The 12,243-nt window shown below is 45.9% G+C and overlaps 3 protein-coding genes across 3 annotated transcripts; 2 read left to right on the plus strand and 1 right to left on the minus strand.

Moving 5' to 3' along the window:
* Positions 1–666: 666 nt before the first annotated feature.
* On the plus strand, positions 667–3,636 carry LOC6620253 (very-long-chain 3-oxoacyl-CoA reductase). Its single transcript, XM_002044425.2, has 5 exons — positions 667–1,259; positions 1,649–1,695; positions 2,479–2,554; positions 2,620–2,960; positions 3,018–3,636. Exons 1-5 carry the CDS (start codon positions 1,094–1,096, stop codon positions 3,351–3,353), a joined length of 966 nt encoding a protein of 321 aa, XP_002044461.1. The 5' UTR covers positions 667–1,093; the 3' UTR covers positions 3,354–3,636.
* Positions 3,637–4,029: 393 nt separating this feature from the next.
* LOC6620254 (sorting nexin-25) lies at positions 4,030–10,076 on the plus strand. The gene is made up of 11 exons (XM_002044426.2): positions 4,030–4,890; positions 4,947–5,086; positions 5,224–5,320; positions 5,379–5,690; positions 6,105–6,277; positions 6,339–6,745; positions 6,807–7,544; positions 7,605–7,784; positions 7,847–7,984; positions 8,049–8,732; positions 8,793–10,076. The coding sequence occupies exons 1-11, from the start codon at positions 4,775–4,777 to the stop codon at positions 9,159–9,161; spliced, it is 3,354 nt and encodes a 1,117-aa protein (XP_002044462.1). The 5' UTR covers positions 4,030–4,774; the 3' UTR covers positions 9,162–10,076.
* Positions 10,077–10,325: 249 nt separating this feature from the next.
* On the minus strand, positions 10,326–12,234 carry LOC6620255 (protein hold'em). The gene is made up of 3 exons (XM_002044427.2): positions 11,120–12,234; positions 10,900–11,056; positions 10,326–10,822 (listed from the first exon to the last, which is right to left on the minus strand). The coding sequence occupies exons 1-3, from the start codon at positions 12,033–12,035 to the stop codon at positions 10,435–10,437; spliced, it is 1,461 nt and encodes a 486-aa protein (XP_002044463.1). The 5' UTR covers positions 12,036–12,234; the 3' UTR covers positions 10,326–10,434.
* Positions 12,235–12,243: the final 9 nt, after the last annotated feature.

Consider the following 12,243-nt stretch of genomic DNA (forward strand, 5'->3'; position numbering starts at 1 on the left):
GATAAACTACCATTCCTTTATTGACAAATTAAGCTTCAAGTTCAAAATTCGATAAGTAACCGATACTTATCGATAGGCAAAGGATTACCCTCCCACATAAGCGATTCGCTATCGCCATCACGCTCCGTCAAAAATTTACCGTTAATATAGCGGGCGTTACTCAGAACATGAAAAATATTAAACGACTTTAATTGTAGCATTCGCTGCGTTAAATTGTTTATCGCACTTTCTGCTTCCTGCGCATGTGCAGGAAATATGTAAGTGAAACTAATTCGGTGGTTGCCCCATTTTGGCGTGTATTGGTGAGAGCATAGAACTTACACTGCCCTCCTATGATATATGCATGCCTTTTTCGCTTTTAAATAAACTAATAAATATACTAGTTAACAGAAGGATATACAGTAATAAAATTAAACCAAGAACCTGTGAACCCTGAAGCGAAAAACTATTGCTGAATTTAATTTTCGTCTCCCTTTTGAAATCGGTTAGTGCAACATAACGGTTCTTGGTGTGATTAATTTTTGCGCGCACTGTTTGCAGCCGCCCTTATCTTTCGTATTTTGGTAGTGTGCGTGAACGCTATGAAATGACATAAGTGGGCACACACACACAGACACACACCCCCTGAAGGGGGCACATGGATACGAAAAAGAACCGTTCATTTGCTTTTGTGCCGTTGACAATTGACATTCAATCGCTTTTTCCATTTGTTTTTATTTTCCCCTCTTCTACCCTAAGTTTCTCCTTTCGAAGAAAACGCATTTGGAATACAAATCAGGCGAAAAACACGCGTACAAAAATCGAGTAATCGAAAATCAGTGGCGATTTCGAAGGGTGTGTATGTGTATAGAATTACTACAACACACCACAAATACAGTTCGAAAAGGCAGCGCAGTCGGCAGAGGCGAAAAAAAAGCAGCGGCGTCAGCATTTCCATTTCGGCATTGCAGCTCGAAAATCGTAGAATCAGAAACTAATCAGCCGGCAGAGGCTATAGCAGTCGCCCGATCGCAGTCGCGCCATATAGTACATACAATAGGTACCATTGCCTAGGAGTACCAGGACCCAGGAACCACTAATAACCATCAACACCATGGAGGAGAACAACTCGCAAGTACTGAGCCTGCTGGGCGGTCTGGCCATCGGAATCGTTGGCTTCCAGGTCTTCCGGAAGGTCCTGCCCTGGATTTACGCCAATGTTGTTGGCCCCAAGGTCTTTGGCTCCTCCGTGGATCTCTCCAAAATGGGCGAGTGGGCAGGTGAGTCAGTTGCCATGGAAAAACATGCCGGCAAGGAGCGGAAACGGGGTCGATTCGAGTGCACAGTGAAAAAATACATATTCCGTTTGCTAACGATGTGTCGTTAAAAAGATTAAAGACTCTTTTACAATTAAATTGTGAAGAAAAGGAATTTCTAAATTGCAAACACTACTTTCAAGTTTTCCAATTTTGCATTGACCGCTTGAAGGAATAAACTACACTATACAAAGCCACCTTTGAAATCTTTTCAATATGCATATGTATGTAAGTTCATAGTGGAAAACCTGGACTTGAGTACTTTTTTAACTGTGACCGATAAGATCGTTCCCCACGCCCCATAAATCCACTGATAACCCACAGAGCTATTGGCTAACTTTTTCGACTTTCAGTTGTCACCGGGTCGACCGATGGAATTGGCAAGGCCTACGCCAAGGAGGTATGTACACATAGATGACACGGAAGACCTGACCCAATCTTGACCAGCGCAAACAAAGTCCGTCTAAGCTCGATCGATGATTATAGCAAAACGGGAAAAGGGTCAAGCAAACAAACAAACAAACAAATCAACAAAAAACTATAGTAATAATGAGCAATTAGTAATTACTAATTACCAAATTGAGTGTCGCCCACGATGACTTGGACATTGGTTTAGCGGTCGCCAATGCATTAGCCAAGTGGATCTGCACTTTGAAATCGATCTTCAGTCAACAGTCAAGTCGCAAACAGTCCCTAATAGTGTTTGCTTGACTGCAAATCGCTACATTTGCTGCCTTCGCACTTGTACTTTTCGTTATTTATTTTTACAAAGTGCAATCGCAGTTGATTTTTCTACCTTTCGTGGTAATTTTTTTTTTTACACAAACTTGGGGCAATCGAAGCTAGAAGCAATAAGGGAACACGTGTCCCCTGAATGGCAATTACTTTATGGGGTGGAGCACAGGGCCCCGATCGAAGCTTGGGCCAAATTAGCATTCGTCGCGCGTCGAACGCACAGAAAATGGTTCAATGTTCACACCAAATTTCTATTTATATACACGCTTAGTATACTTAAATGACTTCCTGTTCTTGAAATCTCCGCGTTACTCGGCTTTGAAACTCCTGCTTTAGGTAGAAACGTTCAGTGTTCCCTCGCACCATTGCTTTTTATCCCTGACCAAAGAATTTCCTATCCAAAAGTACGTAGATATGGGCAGGCTAATAAATATTTAATCACTTTCAGCTGGCTCGCAGGGGCTTGAAGCTGGTGCTGATTAGTAGATCCCTGGAGAAACTGAATGTGGTGGCCAAGGAGATAGGTAAGTCTGCTCACTAAAATACAGTTAACAACTCCAACTAACTGCTTATTGCGGTCTACTTTCAGGCGATAAATACGGTGTGGAGGTGCGTGTGATCGATGTGGACTTCACCGGCGGTGCCGAGATCTACGATAAGATCCGCGAAAAGACCACTGGCCTGAATGTCGGAGTGCTGGTCAACAACGTGGGCATCAGCTACAGCCATCCCGAGTACTTCCTGGACTGCTACAAGTCCGATCCCCAGTTCCTGCGCAACATTGTGGCTGCCAATATCCACTCGGTGACGCACATGACCGCACTTTTTCTGCCCGGCATGATTAGCCAGCGACGTGGTGTGATCATTAATCTGTCGTCCACTGCCGGAGTCATTCCCAATCCGCTGCTGAGCGTGTACAGTTCCACCAAGGTGAGTGGATACCATCAAAAGTGATAGTAGGCTAATACTAACACCTATATTTTGCAGGCCTTTGTGAACAAATTCAGTGATGACTTGCAGACGGAGTACAAGGAGCACGGCATCCTCATCCAGAGTGTCCAGCCGGGCTTTGTGGCCACAAATATGTCGAAGATCCGAAAGGCTAGCGTGTTTGCTCCCTCACCGGAGACGTATGTCCGCTCGGCGCTGTCCACCCTGGGCATTGCCACCCAGACGGCGGGCTATCTGCCCCATGCCCTGCTCCAGCTGGTCATCCACTTTACGGAGGCGGTGTTCGGTGAACAGTTCGCACGCAACATCGTTTTGAAGAACATCCTGGGCACCCGGAAACGTGCCCTGCGCCGCCTGGCCAAGGAACAGTAGACTATTGAGGATGGATACGGCGGAGGAGGCATTTAATGGGAATCGGTTGGGATGACGAGTGGGTCAGTTGGGTTGTGGGGAAAATCCGGCTAGTCAAATAGCTTACGTAATCACCGCGTGTCATACGAATCCACAAACAGATAGCTTGAAATACCAAAAAACAAACTTTTTCCGAAATAAACTAAGCTTAGTTAGTTTTTGTCATTAATCAGCATTGAAGATTCGCAAGCAGCCATGTCATGTAAACAATAAAAAATGTGTATAAACACAGAGTTACTAGATATATGTATATATCTAGTTTATAATGATAAATAACGTCTTTTATTTGCAGCCCTTTATTTTTATTTAACTGAATTTAAAAAAAAAAAACGCATTTAGATAATATAATAAGAATATGGCATATGAATATTAAATATGGATATTCTATAAACTTATTTATTTTGTATATTATTTTACTTTTACTATTTGTGCTTTTATTTGTTTTCGCTAGCGATTTCCCTTTTCCACTATGATTTTCCATTTTTTTCGGATGTATAATTTTCGAAATCCAATTTGAATTTGAATTGGCTGTGTCGATAACGGCTATAGCTATCGATTGGTCATCGATAGGCTCGCCCTTCGGCTAATCGGCGAGATGGGAGTGAGAGAAAGAGATACAACATTTCACGCAGGGCGAAGAAGCAAAGCAAAGGGCAAAATTCATAAACATAACAGTAAAGATAGTGGATAGCCGGGCGTGAAATGGAATGAATCGGATTCATGACGTGACGTGTTATCAGGGCCAGCCCAATCCCAACTGCGCAGCAGCAGCGACAGCAACAACAATAATATCACATGAAGCTGAATCGAAGGAGCGTGTAATCAGTAATCAGAGTCGCTTGTTTTGATTTCATTTCCTCGGAAACGAATCAACACGAAACCAGACGAGACGATTCGAAACGAAATGAAATCAAAACTCCGCTCCGGATAAAGCTGGTCAATCCAATCAACTTGTTGCGGATCCGCAGCGTCAGCCAGTATTGATTTAGCGCATATTGCCGACAGTTGTGGTTCCGATTCCGATTCCCAGCCAGCTGTCTCTCTGCCCATATATTTCAATATACGACGGACGATTCTCCAAAAGCCGATACAATACTGTGCGATACCATATTTGTGTTCGTTTCTCATTCGTTGACGGGCGAGGCGTTGGAGGCGGTGGAGGAGGTGGAGAAGAAGAAGGAGAGGCCGTCGACGACGGAGCAGGAGAAGGAGGAGGAGGTGGTGGACACCAGACCAAAGCGGAATTGACGCAATTGTTGAGAACTATTTTTAATGGTCAGCGGGTCGAAAATGTACAAAACTCATCAAATATTCAAACGACAAGTAAGCAATAAGGTGAGGAGGCAGTGACTCGGAAGTCCCGAATCGGAGTCAATTGGTCGATGGAATCAGAGGAGTACGCAGTGGACACCATGGAGAATCGCCGTTTGCCACTGTTTCCCATCGAACCGGAGCCATCCGTAACGGCAACGCAGCGCCTGACGCTTCTTGCCACCCGGTAAGTCCATACAAATACATATATTGGATACGGACTAGCCCTGAAATCCCTTACAGACTACTACGTGCACTGCAATTAAATTGGAGGATTATTATTTCGGGCATCACGCTTACATTGCTGGCCGTCATCTGGTATTATCCCACCTTCTTTCTGTTCTTCGCCTTCGTGGTCTATTCTCTGGTCTTGGTCTTTGCGGGTAAGTCTTCCGCTTTCATTCCAGGGCGTTTTCGAATGGAATGATGGCGAATGAGTCACCTTATCGGGCGCAATCAGTTCCGAATGAGCGTCTAATTAAAATTGCCAAATATCTAATTGCCCTTATCTCGCCGACAGCTGTGGCGGGAACCGTCTATATCCATTATATATTCACCACCAACGAGCCGACGCCACCAAGTCGCATGCCCTCGCGATTGCTCTACAATGCCACCAAGTGAGTAGGGGACTTTGTTCGATATGATATATATGTATCTATCTCCATTGACCCGCAGAAGCAACATCTTCGATCTGCCCAAGCCCATCAAGAATCCATCGAATTTGCCCCTAATTTTCGGCAAAACAGTGGACCTGCAGCTCCAGCAGATCATTGAATATGTGCTGCGCGATTTTATGCTGCCCTGGTTGGGCTATGTGGTCACCAAGCCCAAGCTGATCAACGATGTTGTGCGCGAAGATCTGTGGAACGCAATACAGAAGATCCACGAGCGCGCCCTCAGAATGGACGCCGCCAAGATCATAGCCGTGGACATGGTCAACCGGGTGACAGTGCATCTGGAGAAGATTCGCATCGCAGAGGCCAGAGCGTAAGTTCTCCACCTTAACCTGTCTAAGTATCCACCTACTTAACAGTAGGTCAAAAACCTTTCCAGATAAGTAATGTATAGCAAAGATATCGGATTATTCCAATACATTTTTTGATTGCGCTTAAACAAAGAAATGCAAGGAGGATGATTGTGATTGGATATGAAAGATAAAATTTGCAATTCGACTCTTTGTTTAATACCTTTACCCACTAATGCTTAATGCAATCTTTTCGTGGAAAAATGCAGTGAACAGAATTAAATGTAATTTATATGCCTCAGAGAATGGTCATCAACCACAAATCATTAAATTGGTAATCAAAAAGCAGAAAGGAAACAGCTGCGATTACTTTGCATTCCATTGTTCAACGATTCAGTTCTATAATAGATCTATAATAATTATATTCCTATTTCTAGAGCTGAAACCAACACGCCGCCAGTTTTTAGTACAAACTCGTACCTCGCCGACGAGGAGAAGGAGATGGAGTTTCTGCGCAAGCTTTGCGAGATTATGGTGATCCTGCTGCTGCCACGCGGTTACTCCCTGCCGCCATTGAAGGTCTTGCTCAGCGAGATTCTCTCCTACAAAAGTAAGTACCATTGCAGCTTAATAAGGGATACGTTTTACACATTATCCTGTTTTATCCGCAGTTTTCTTTCCGATGATCAAAATGCTGACAGCACCGGACTACATAAACCAGAAGGTGGTCCAAAACATTGAAACTCGCTTGGCAGCGGCGGCCATGAGCAAGAGGAGCTACGAGTATGCAGCCAGCTTCGAGGATTTCCTTAAAATCATCAACAACTCGGGCAACCTCGAGGAGCTATCGCTCATCCGCAAGAGCATAGTAAACGATCTGATGCATGCCACCACCATGCAGAATCTGCAGCGTGCCAAAGGCCTCGATCCGGATCACGAGGACCACTCGCTCTCCAAGTCGGAGCTCACAGCCGCCGTCCGACTGAAGCGCTACGTCCGCCAACTCACGATGGCTAAGGGCGAGTGCGAGAAGAATCTAGCCAAGTTCGGCTGGAACGGCAACTACTCGAGTGATATTGTAATTAAACTTTAGCAATCTCCATATCCACAACACTGCTAAACGCAATTATTATTTGCAGGACCTGACACTGGTCGAGATCCTGAACACTGCGGTTGGCCGGCGCTACTTCACCCTGTTCCTGGAGCCGCTGAAGGCTAGCGCTCTGATTGGTTTCTACCTGGCCGTGGAGGAAATCAAGCACGCGCACAAGTCGGCCAGCCATCAGCTGGGCACGGAGATCTTTTACACCTACATCAGAGTGCCCAAGTCAGAGATCCAAATTGACAAGCACGAACGCAAACTGATTGAGACGTTCCTGCTGGGGGATGCCGAGCCTGACATCTTCTACGACATCCAGCGCAACGTACTACGCACGCTGGAGGAAAAGTACTATCCGCCATTTGTGCTCAGCGATCAATACCGTCAATTGAAGGAGGCGCTGGACTCCAATGAGATTGCAGATCCCACACTGCTAATGTGTCATAACATTGGCGATGTCCCGGAGCCGCTGGCGGATGAGCAACAGGGCGCGTCAGATGGACTTAATGGCGGAGCTGGTGGTGCCATCGATGTGGCCGCCCACACATCTTATGCACGACGAAAGTTGGAACAAATACAGGAACGGATTGATAAAAAGAACCAGGCGCTGGACGCCCTTAAATATTCCGTGAAGCCGGAGTCCAAGGTGCTGACCATTCTCGAAAAGGAGATGGAATGGCTGAAGAGCGAGAAGCGTCAGACAGAGGCGCATTTGCGTCGCACGGACGCCTGGACAGAGCATCTGGGCAAGTGGAAGGCCACCATCCAAAGTGTAGAGGTCAGTGCTCCATCTCTGAGTGATTTTATCAGTCGTTTTCAACTTCTTTGCATTGGTTAGGTCTCCGATGAGAAAGAGTCCTTGCAGTTTATGATCTTGGTTCATGTGGACGAGGATATTAATGCCCCAGTACAACCGACTTCATCCAAAAACGGTGACAGCGGCAATGCCAATCTACGTAAGCGACCGTCGGGCATTTCCAGTGGTTGGGTAGTAATGCGCTCCCTAAATCAAGTCCATGTATGTATTCCCTCTAAGATTCTTTAGTCTCACTCTCACTAACATTTTGGTTATGATTGAAGGAACTACAACGGAAACTGAGACACGTGAGCTCCAACCTGAAGGCCATCGACCTGCCCACGAACTTTAAGTTCTTTTTTCTGAAAACAGATCGACACGGTCAGGAAAAGGCCAAGTCACAGATTCAGAAGTTTTTGAATGTAAGTTTAATTTTTTCTTTTACACCATAGATAAGTTTGTAATTGCATACTTTTTGGCACTTAGTTTATCCTGGAGGACGATCATTTGAATGGCAGCGAGGCCATCTACACGTTTCTTAGCCCAAGTTCCGACCACCTGAAGCAATCGCTGCCCTCGCCAAAGAAGTCCAAATTCTCGCTATCTACGCTATTTCGCAGCGATGCTGGCAAAGCTCACGAGGCCAGCAAGGCAACCGATCCGTTTTGGGGTCTGCAGCGCGATGACGAGGATATATCCACCTATTTGGACGGCGAGTCAGGCGGTGACGCTAAAATGCTAGCAGCTGATCTTGATAGCAAGGATTCAATAGCAGAACCGATGTACGCTCTAATGGGCGAAATCTTCGACATGGGCGGAGTTTTCAAATGGTTGCGTAAGAGTCTCATCTCGTTTGTGCAGATCACATACGGCCGTACGATCAATCGACAAATCCGCGAATCGGTGGCCTATCTCTTTGAGGAGTCTATGCTGCACAACTACTTTTCGGCCATCCTCAAGTCATTTTGGCCAGGCGGCGTTCTTGCCTCCGCCTATCCGACGCGATCCGAGGATATGCGCGAAATGACCACAACGGCGGCCAAGGCGCTGCTCACCGATCACATACCGGAGGTACTGTGCAACCTGGTCGGTGCACAGGCTGCCAAACGGGGTGTCCTTAAGGTATTCGATGCCCTGCAGAATCCCGCCTACAACAAGCAGCTATTCTACGTGAGTAGTGGTTTAATTGTATATATATCCAAGTATACAATTTGTATCTCCAATTTTCAGGAGCTGCTGGAGATACTTATGATTGAGTTCTTTCCTGAAATCCGACAATTGCGCGTCAGCAATTCCAATGGAACCAAGTTAAATACGGCCACTGCTGGAGCGGCAGCTGCGTCCGCCGCTGCGGCACTGGTGGCTGCCACGGCATCAGCTTCGCTGCCCTCGCTTAATCATAGTGGTGGCGGTCACAGTGCATCCACGGGTGGTCACCAAAACCATCAGGGATCCTCGTCGGCCAGCGTATCCTCAGCTGGCGGTAGTGGCGCCACCGGTATTAGTGCCGCATCGCACCACCAATCGCACTACCACCACGCATCCCACCACCACCAGCAGCAGCAGCACCACCATTCGCAAGCGGGCATCTCGAAGTGAAGTGAAGTGAAGAAGCCCCACTTCGTTTTAGATTTTACTTTAACCTAAACGCCTTTTTTTTATTTATGTTATGTTTCGTTTGATTTTACGTTCGATGTTTAATGCTCTCCCTCTTTCTAAACGGTGGATATTGTTGATTAAGCCGAGGAAAGGGATTACAAAGAATAGTTATGTAGAACACAACACAACTCAGTAGTACCAGTATCATTCCCTGTACAAATGCAGACTTACAATCCATTTGAATTTAGTCCTTGTTGATTCGTTCGTCCATCACTTCCTGTAGCCAGATTTGTTTGTTATGTGTATATGTCTGTACATAGGTCAGTATTAAGCGTTGTACCAAATCGTTGTTTATATACTCGTATAGTAAAATTTGACAGTCAGTTTGGATTGATTTTAATAAAATTATAGTTTAGTAGCAGATATTGAGCCCAAAGTTGCGTCTGCAGCTGCCGGTGAGTCGGTGCTTGTGATTCCCATGCCGCGCCAGCTGTAGATCCAGCCTCCCCAGAAAAATATTATAGAAACACAACAGGTGAGATGAGTTTGAGGCAATAGGCGTTCAAAACAGTGCGTTCCATGGCCATAAGGCAACTAGAGGTCACAACTTTCCTTACTTTCTTTAGTGAACCTAATTCATTTTTATTTTATCAGGTGATACTTCAAAGTAAAGCTCTCATTTTTGTAATTTATGGTTTATAGTTTACTGTCGTATTGACACACATTGCATCAAAATTATTTAATTGTTGCGCACCGATAACCATCAATTAAAAATTGTATTTGAAATTTCCTAACTGACCAAAAATGGTATCAAATAATCTTAAAGACTAAGCGTTGCTAGAGGCTGTCTTAACAAACCGAACGTTTGATAACACAATAAAACAGTCGCAAGTCAGGACTTTAAAGAAGCATTAATCCTAAAGCATTTGTGGTAATTCAACTGCATTTTGATACCATGTTAAAACACACTATTCGAAATTAGAAAATTTAGAAATCAGTTTTGTGGACCTGAAACGCCCCGTAGAGACACCCACCCAACACCACCACCACTACCCAAAGACACCGGCACCTTCTGTAGCACTAGGCAAAATGACACTTAGACGATTCATCCCAATGAGCCAAACGTATCCCACTTAGGACCCACATTCAGAGTTTCGAGGCGCTTTCAATCTATTTATGTATTGCAGTTGTACACTTTTATGTGAAAATGCGAAATAAAGATCGCTATTTATGTAGATGTTCACCAGTATTTGAATGGGACCACCACATACACTTAGAAAACAGCCATATTTGCAACAAGGTTTTCCAGGGGAATGGCTTGGATGTCGACGACCACAACGACGAGATGATTGCGCAATCCCACCGGCTTTTTGATCATCAATCTTACCTCGAAGTATTTCAGCAGAAAGCGCCACTTTAGCTCGCTTTTCTCGCGCTCCGCCAGTCGCTCGAAGTCTTCTGCCCGAAGTCCCAGGATACGTTCTGCTGGATGCCCAGCTAACCGGGCTTCGACGAGAGTGCCGGTCTGGTCGGATAAATGAATGTTGATATTGAAGTAGCTAATAGATCGTTGTTCATCATTGCCCAGTAAAAAATACTCCTGGCAGGCGTCCGAGGCGCAATCTTGCAGGTTCCGTGGTATATGTCGTTGACAGGCAGTGCTGTCAAGTAAAAGGGGGTTTAAGAAGATGCGTTGTAAAGTATCTAACAGGAAGGAATGGGGATGTACAACACCTACCACTTCCTGTTGATGTGGGAGGTCAATCCATCCAAGTCGAACTTGGTGACCATCCCATACAGCACTGCAGTAAACTGATGTATGGACGGATCCTGCAGTTCGCCCTCGGCGCGTGAATATATCTGTCTAACCGTCATCTGCGCCTGAATGCTGGCAACTGAAAGTAAGGCAGAAAGAGATATAGTATATAATAATCCTGCATTAATTACCCCTCACTCACCTGCCGGCATGTTGTCCAGCTCTGCCTGGTCACAGCCACTAAAAGTTGTTAGAGGCACAGTGGCGGCGAAAGCTAGCAAGAGGCGGCAATCATCTCCAGCCGCCTGAGGATTTTCGCAAATAAGTGTGCAATTGGAATGGGAGAGCACGGAAGAACAATGAAAGTTCGAGTAGGAAACACGCACGTCGATCAAATGAAGGACAGTGCGACGTGGCTGCCATAGCTGGGCACGTTGTATCCAGTCGGGTTGCCAAACGGAGAGCAGCATGCCCTCCGGATAGCTGGCATCGATCACGATTACCTCCAAGCACTGCAGCAGCTCCTGAACCTCACTTAGTGGCGCCTGCAGCTTTCGCTTAATCTGACGCACTGGACGCACTGCAGCCACTACTACCAGTAGATTCACATTGGTGGTGATTATTTTATCGGGGGATCCCAAGCCGGAACGCACATCCGCCAGCTTAAGGACCGCGCCAAGTGGCCTTATGGGCTGCTGGAGTAACTGCTGGAGCATTGTTATTTGGTCAGATTCGTCGTTGTCGTGGCGCACCACATAGCCGGATCCTTCGTTGACCACCAGGGCGCAGGAGACCGTCGCTTGGGGCTGATAACGCTGTTCTCCCGGAACAGCAAATGGTATGGACATCACTTTGGCGCCCACAATGTCCACCACATGGCCGATCTGCAGCATGGCCGCATACTCATCCACACAGGCCCTCTGGCCCCAGCACTTGCAATTGGTCAGGTGATTGGGGGAATCTCGGATGGTCAAGGTGAGCACCCCTCGTTCGGTGCCACTCATCTTGTCGTAGAAGACGTACGGCGAAGATTTTGACACAATCAGGGCAATGGTGGAGAAACGGGTCATTGTGGGACGCATCTCTACCAAGCGCTGGAACTTAACACGCCTTGCCATTGAAATTATTTAAGAAATCACGAACAGTCAGATTGCAGTGCTCAAGAAAACCGTTACATTGTCGTTACCGCCGATTAGTAGTTATCGATGTTTGTAGTGATGACACACCACAAATGGCGGTAGTTTCAGTTCGTAACAGAACGTATTGCTAACAACTTTGTTTGATAAAACAATAATTAAAACATTTACAAGAAGTTGTGCTTATTAA

The sequence above is a fragment of the Drosophila sechellia genome, chromosome X, assembly GCF_004382195.2.
Source record: "Drosophila sechellia strain sech25 chromosome X, ASM438219v1, whole genome shotgun sequence".
NCBI lineage: Eukaryota > Metazoa > Arthropoda > Insecta > Diptera > Drosophilidae > Drosophila > Drosophila sechellia.

Excerpts from the sequence above, each read along its gene's own strand:
- LOC6620253 (XM_002044425.2), top strand. The coding sequence starts at position 1,094 with ATGGAGGAGAACAACTCGCAAGTACTGAGCCTGCTGGGCGGTCTGGCC. Across the intron at positions 2,555-2,619 it reads TGTGGTGGCCAAGGAGATAG|GCGATAAATACGGTGTGGAG; the intron begins GTAAGTCTGCTC and ends GTCTACTTTCAG. Across the intron at positions 2,961-3,017 it reads GCGTGTACAGTTCCACCAAG|GCCTTTGTGAACAAATTCAG; the intron begins GTGAGTGGATAC and ends TATATTTTGCAG.
- LOC6620254 (XM_002044426.2), top strand. The coding sequence starts at position 4,775 with ATGGAATCAGAGGAGTACGCAGTGGACACCATGGAGAATCGCCGTTTG. Across the intron at positions 7,545-7,604 it reads CCACCATCCAAAGTGTAGAG|GTCTCCGATGAGAAAGAGTC; the intron begins GTCAGTGCTCCA and ends TGCATTGGTTAG. Across the intron at positions 8,733-8,792 it reads ACAACAAGCAGCTATTCTAC|GAGCTGCTGGAGATACTTAT; the intron begins GTGAGTAGTGGT and ends TCCAATTTTCAG.
- LOC6620255 (XM_002044427.2), bottom strand. The coding sequence starts at position 12,035 with ATGGCAAGGCGTGTTAAGTTCCAGCGCTTGGTAGAGATGCGTCCCACA. Across the intron at positions 11,057-11,119 it reads GCTGGACAACATGCCGGCAG|TTGCCAGCATTCAGGCGCAG; the intron begins GTGAGTGAGGGG and ends CCTTACTTTCAG. Across the intron at positions 10,823-10,899 it reads TCCCACATCAACAGGAAGTG|CACTGCCTGTCAACGACATA; the intron begins GTAGGTGTTGTA and ends TTTACTTGACAG.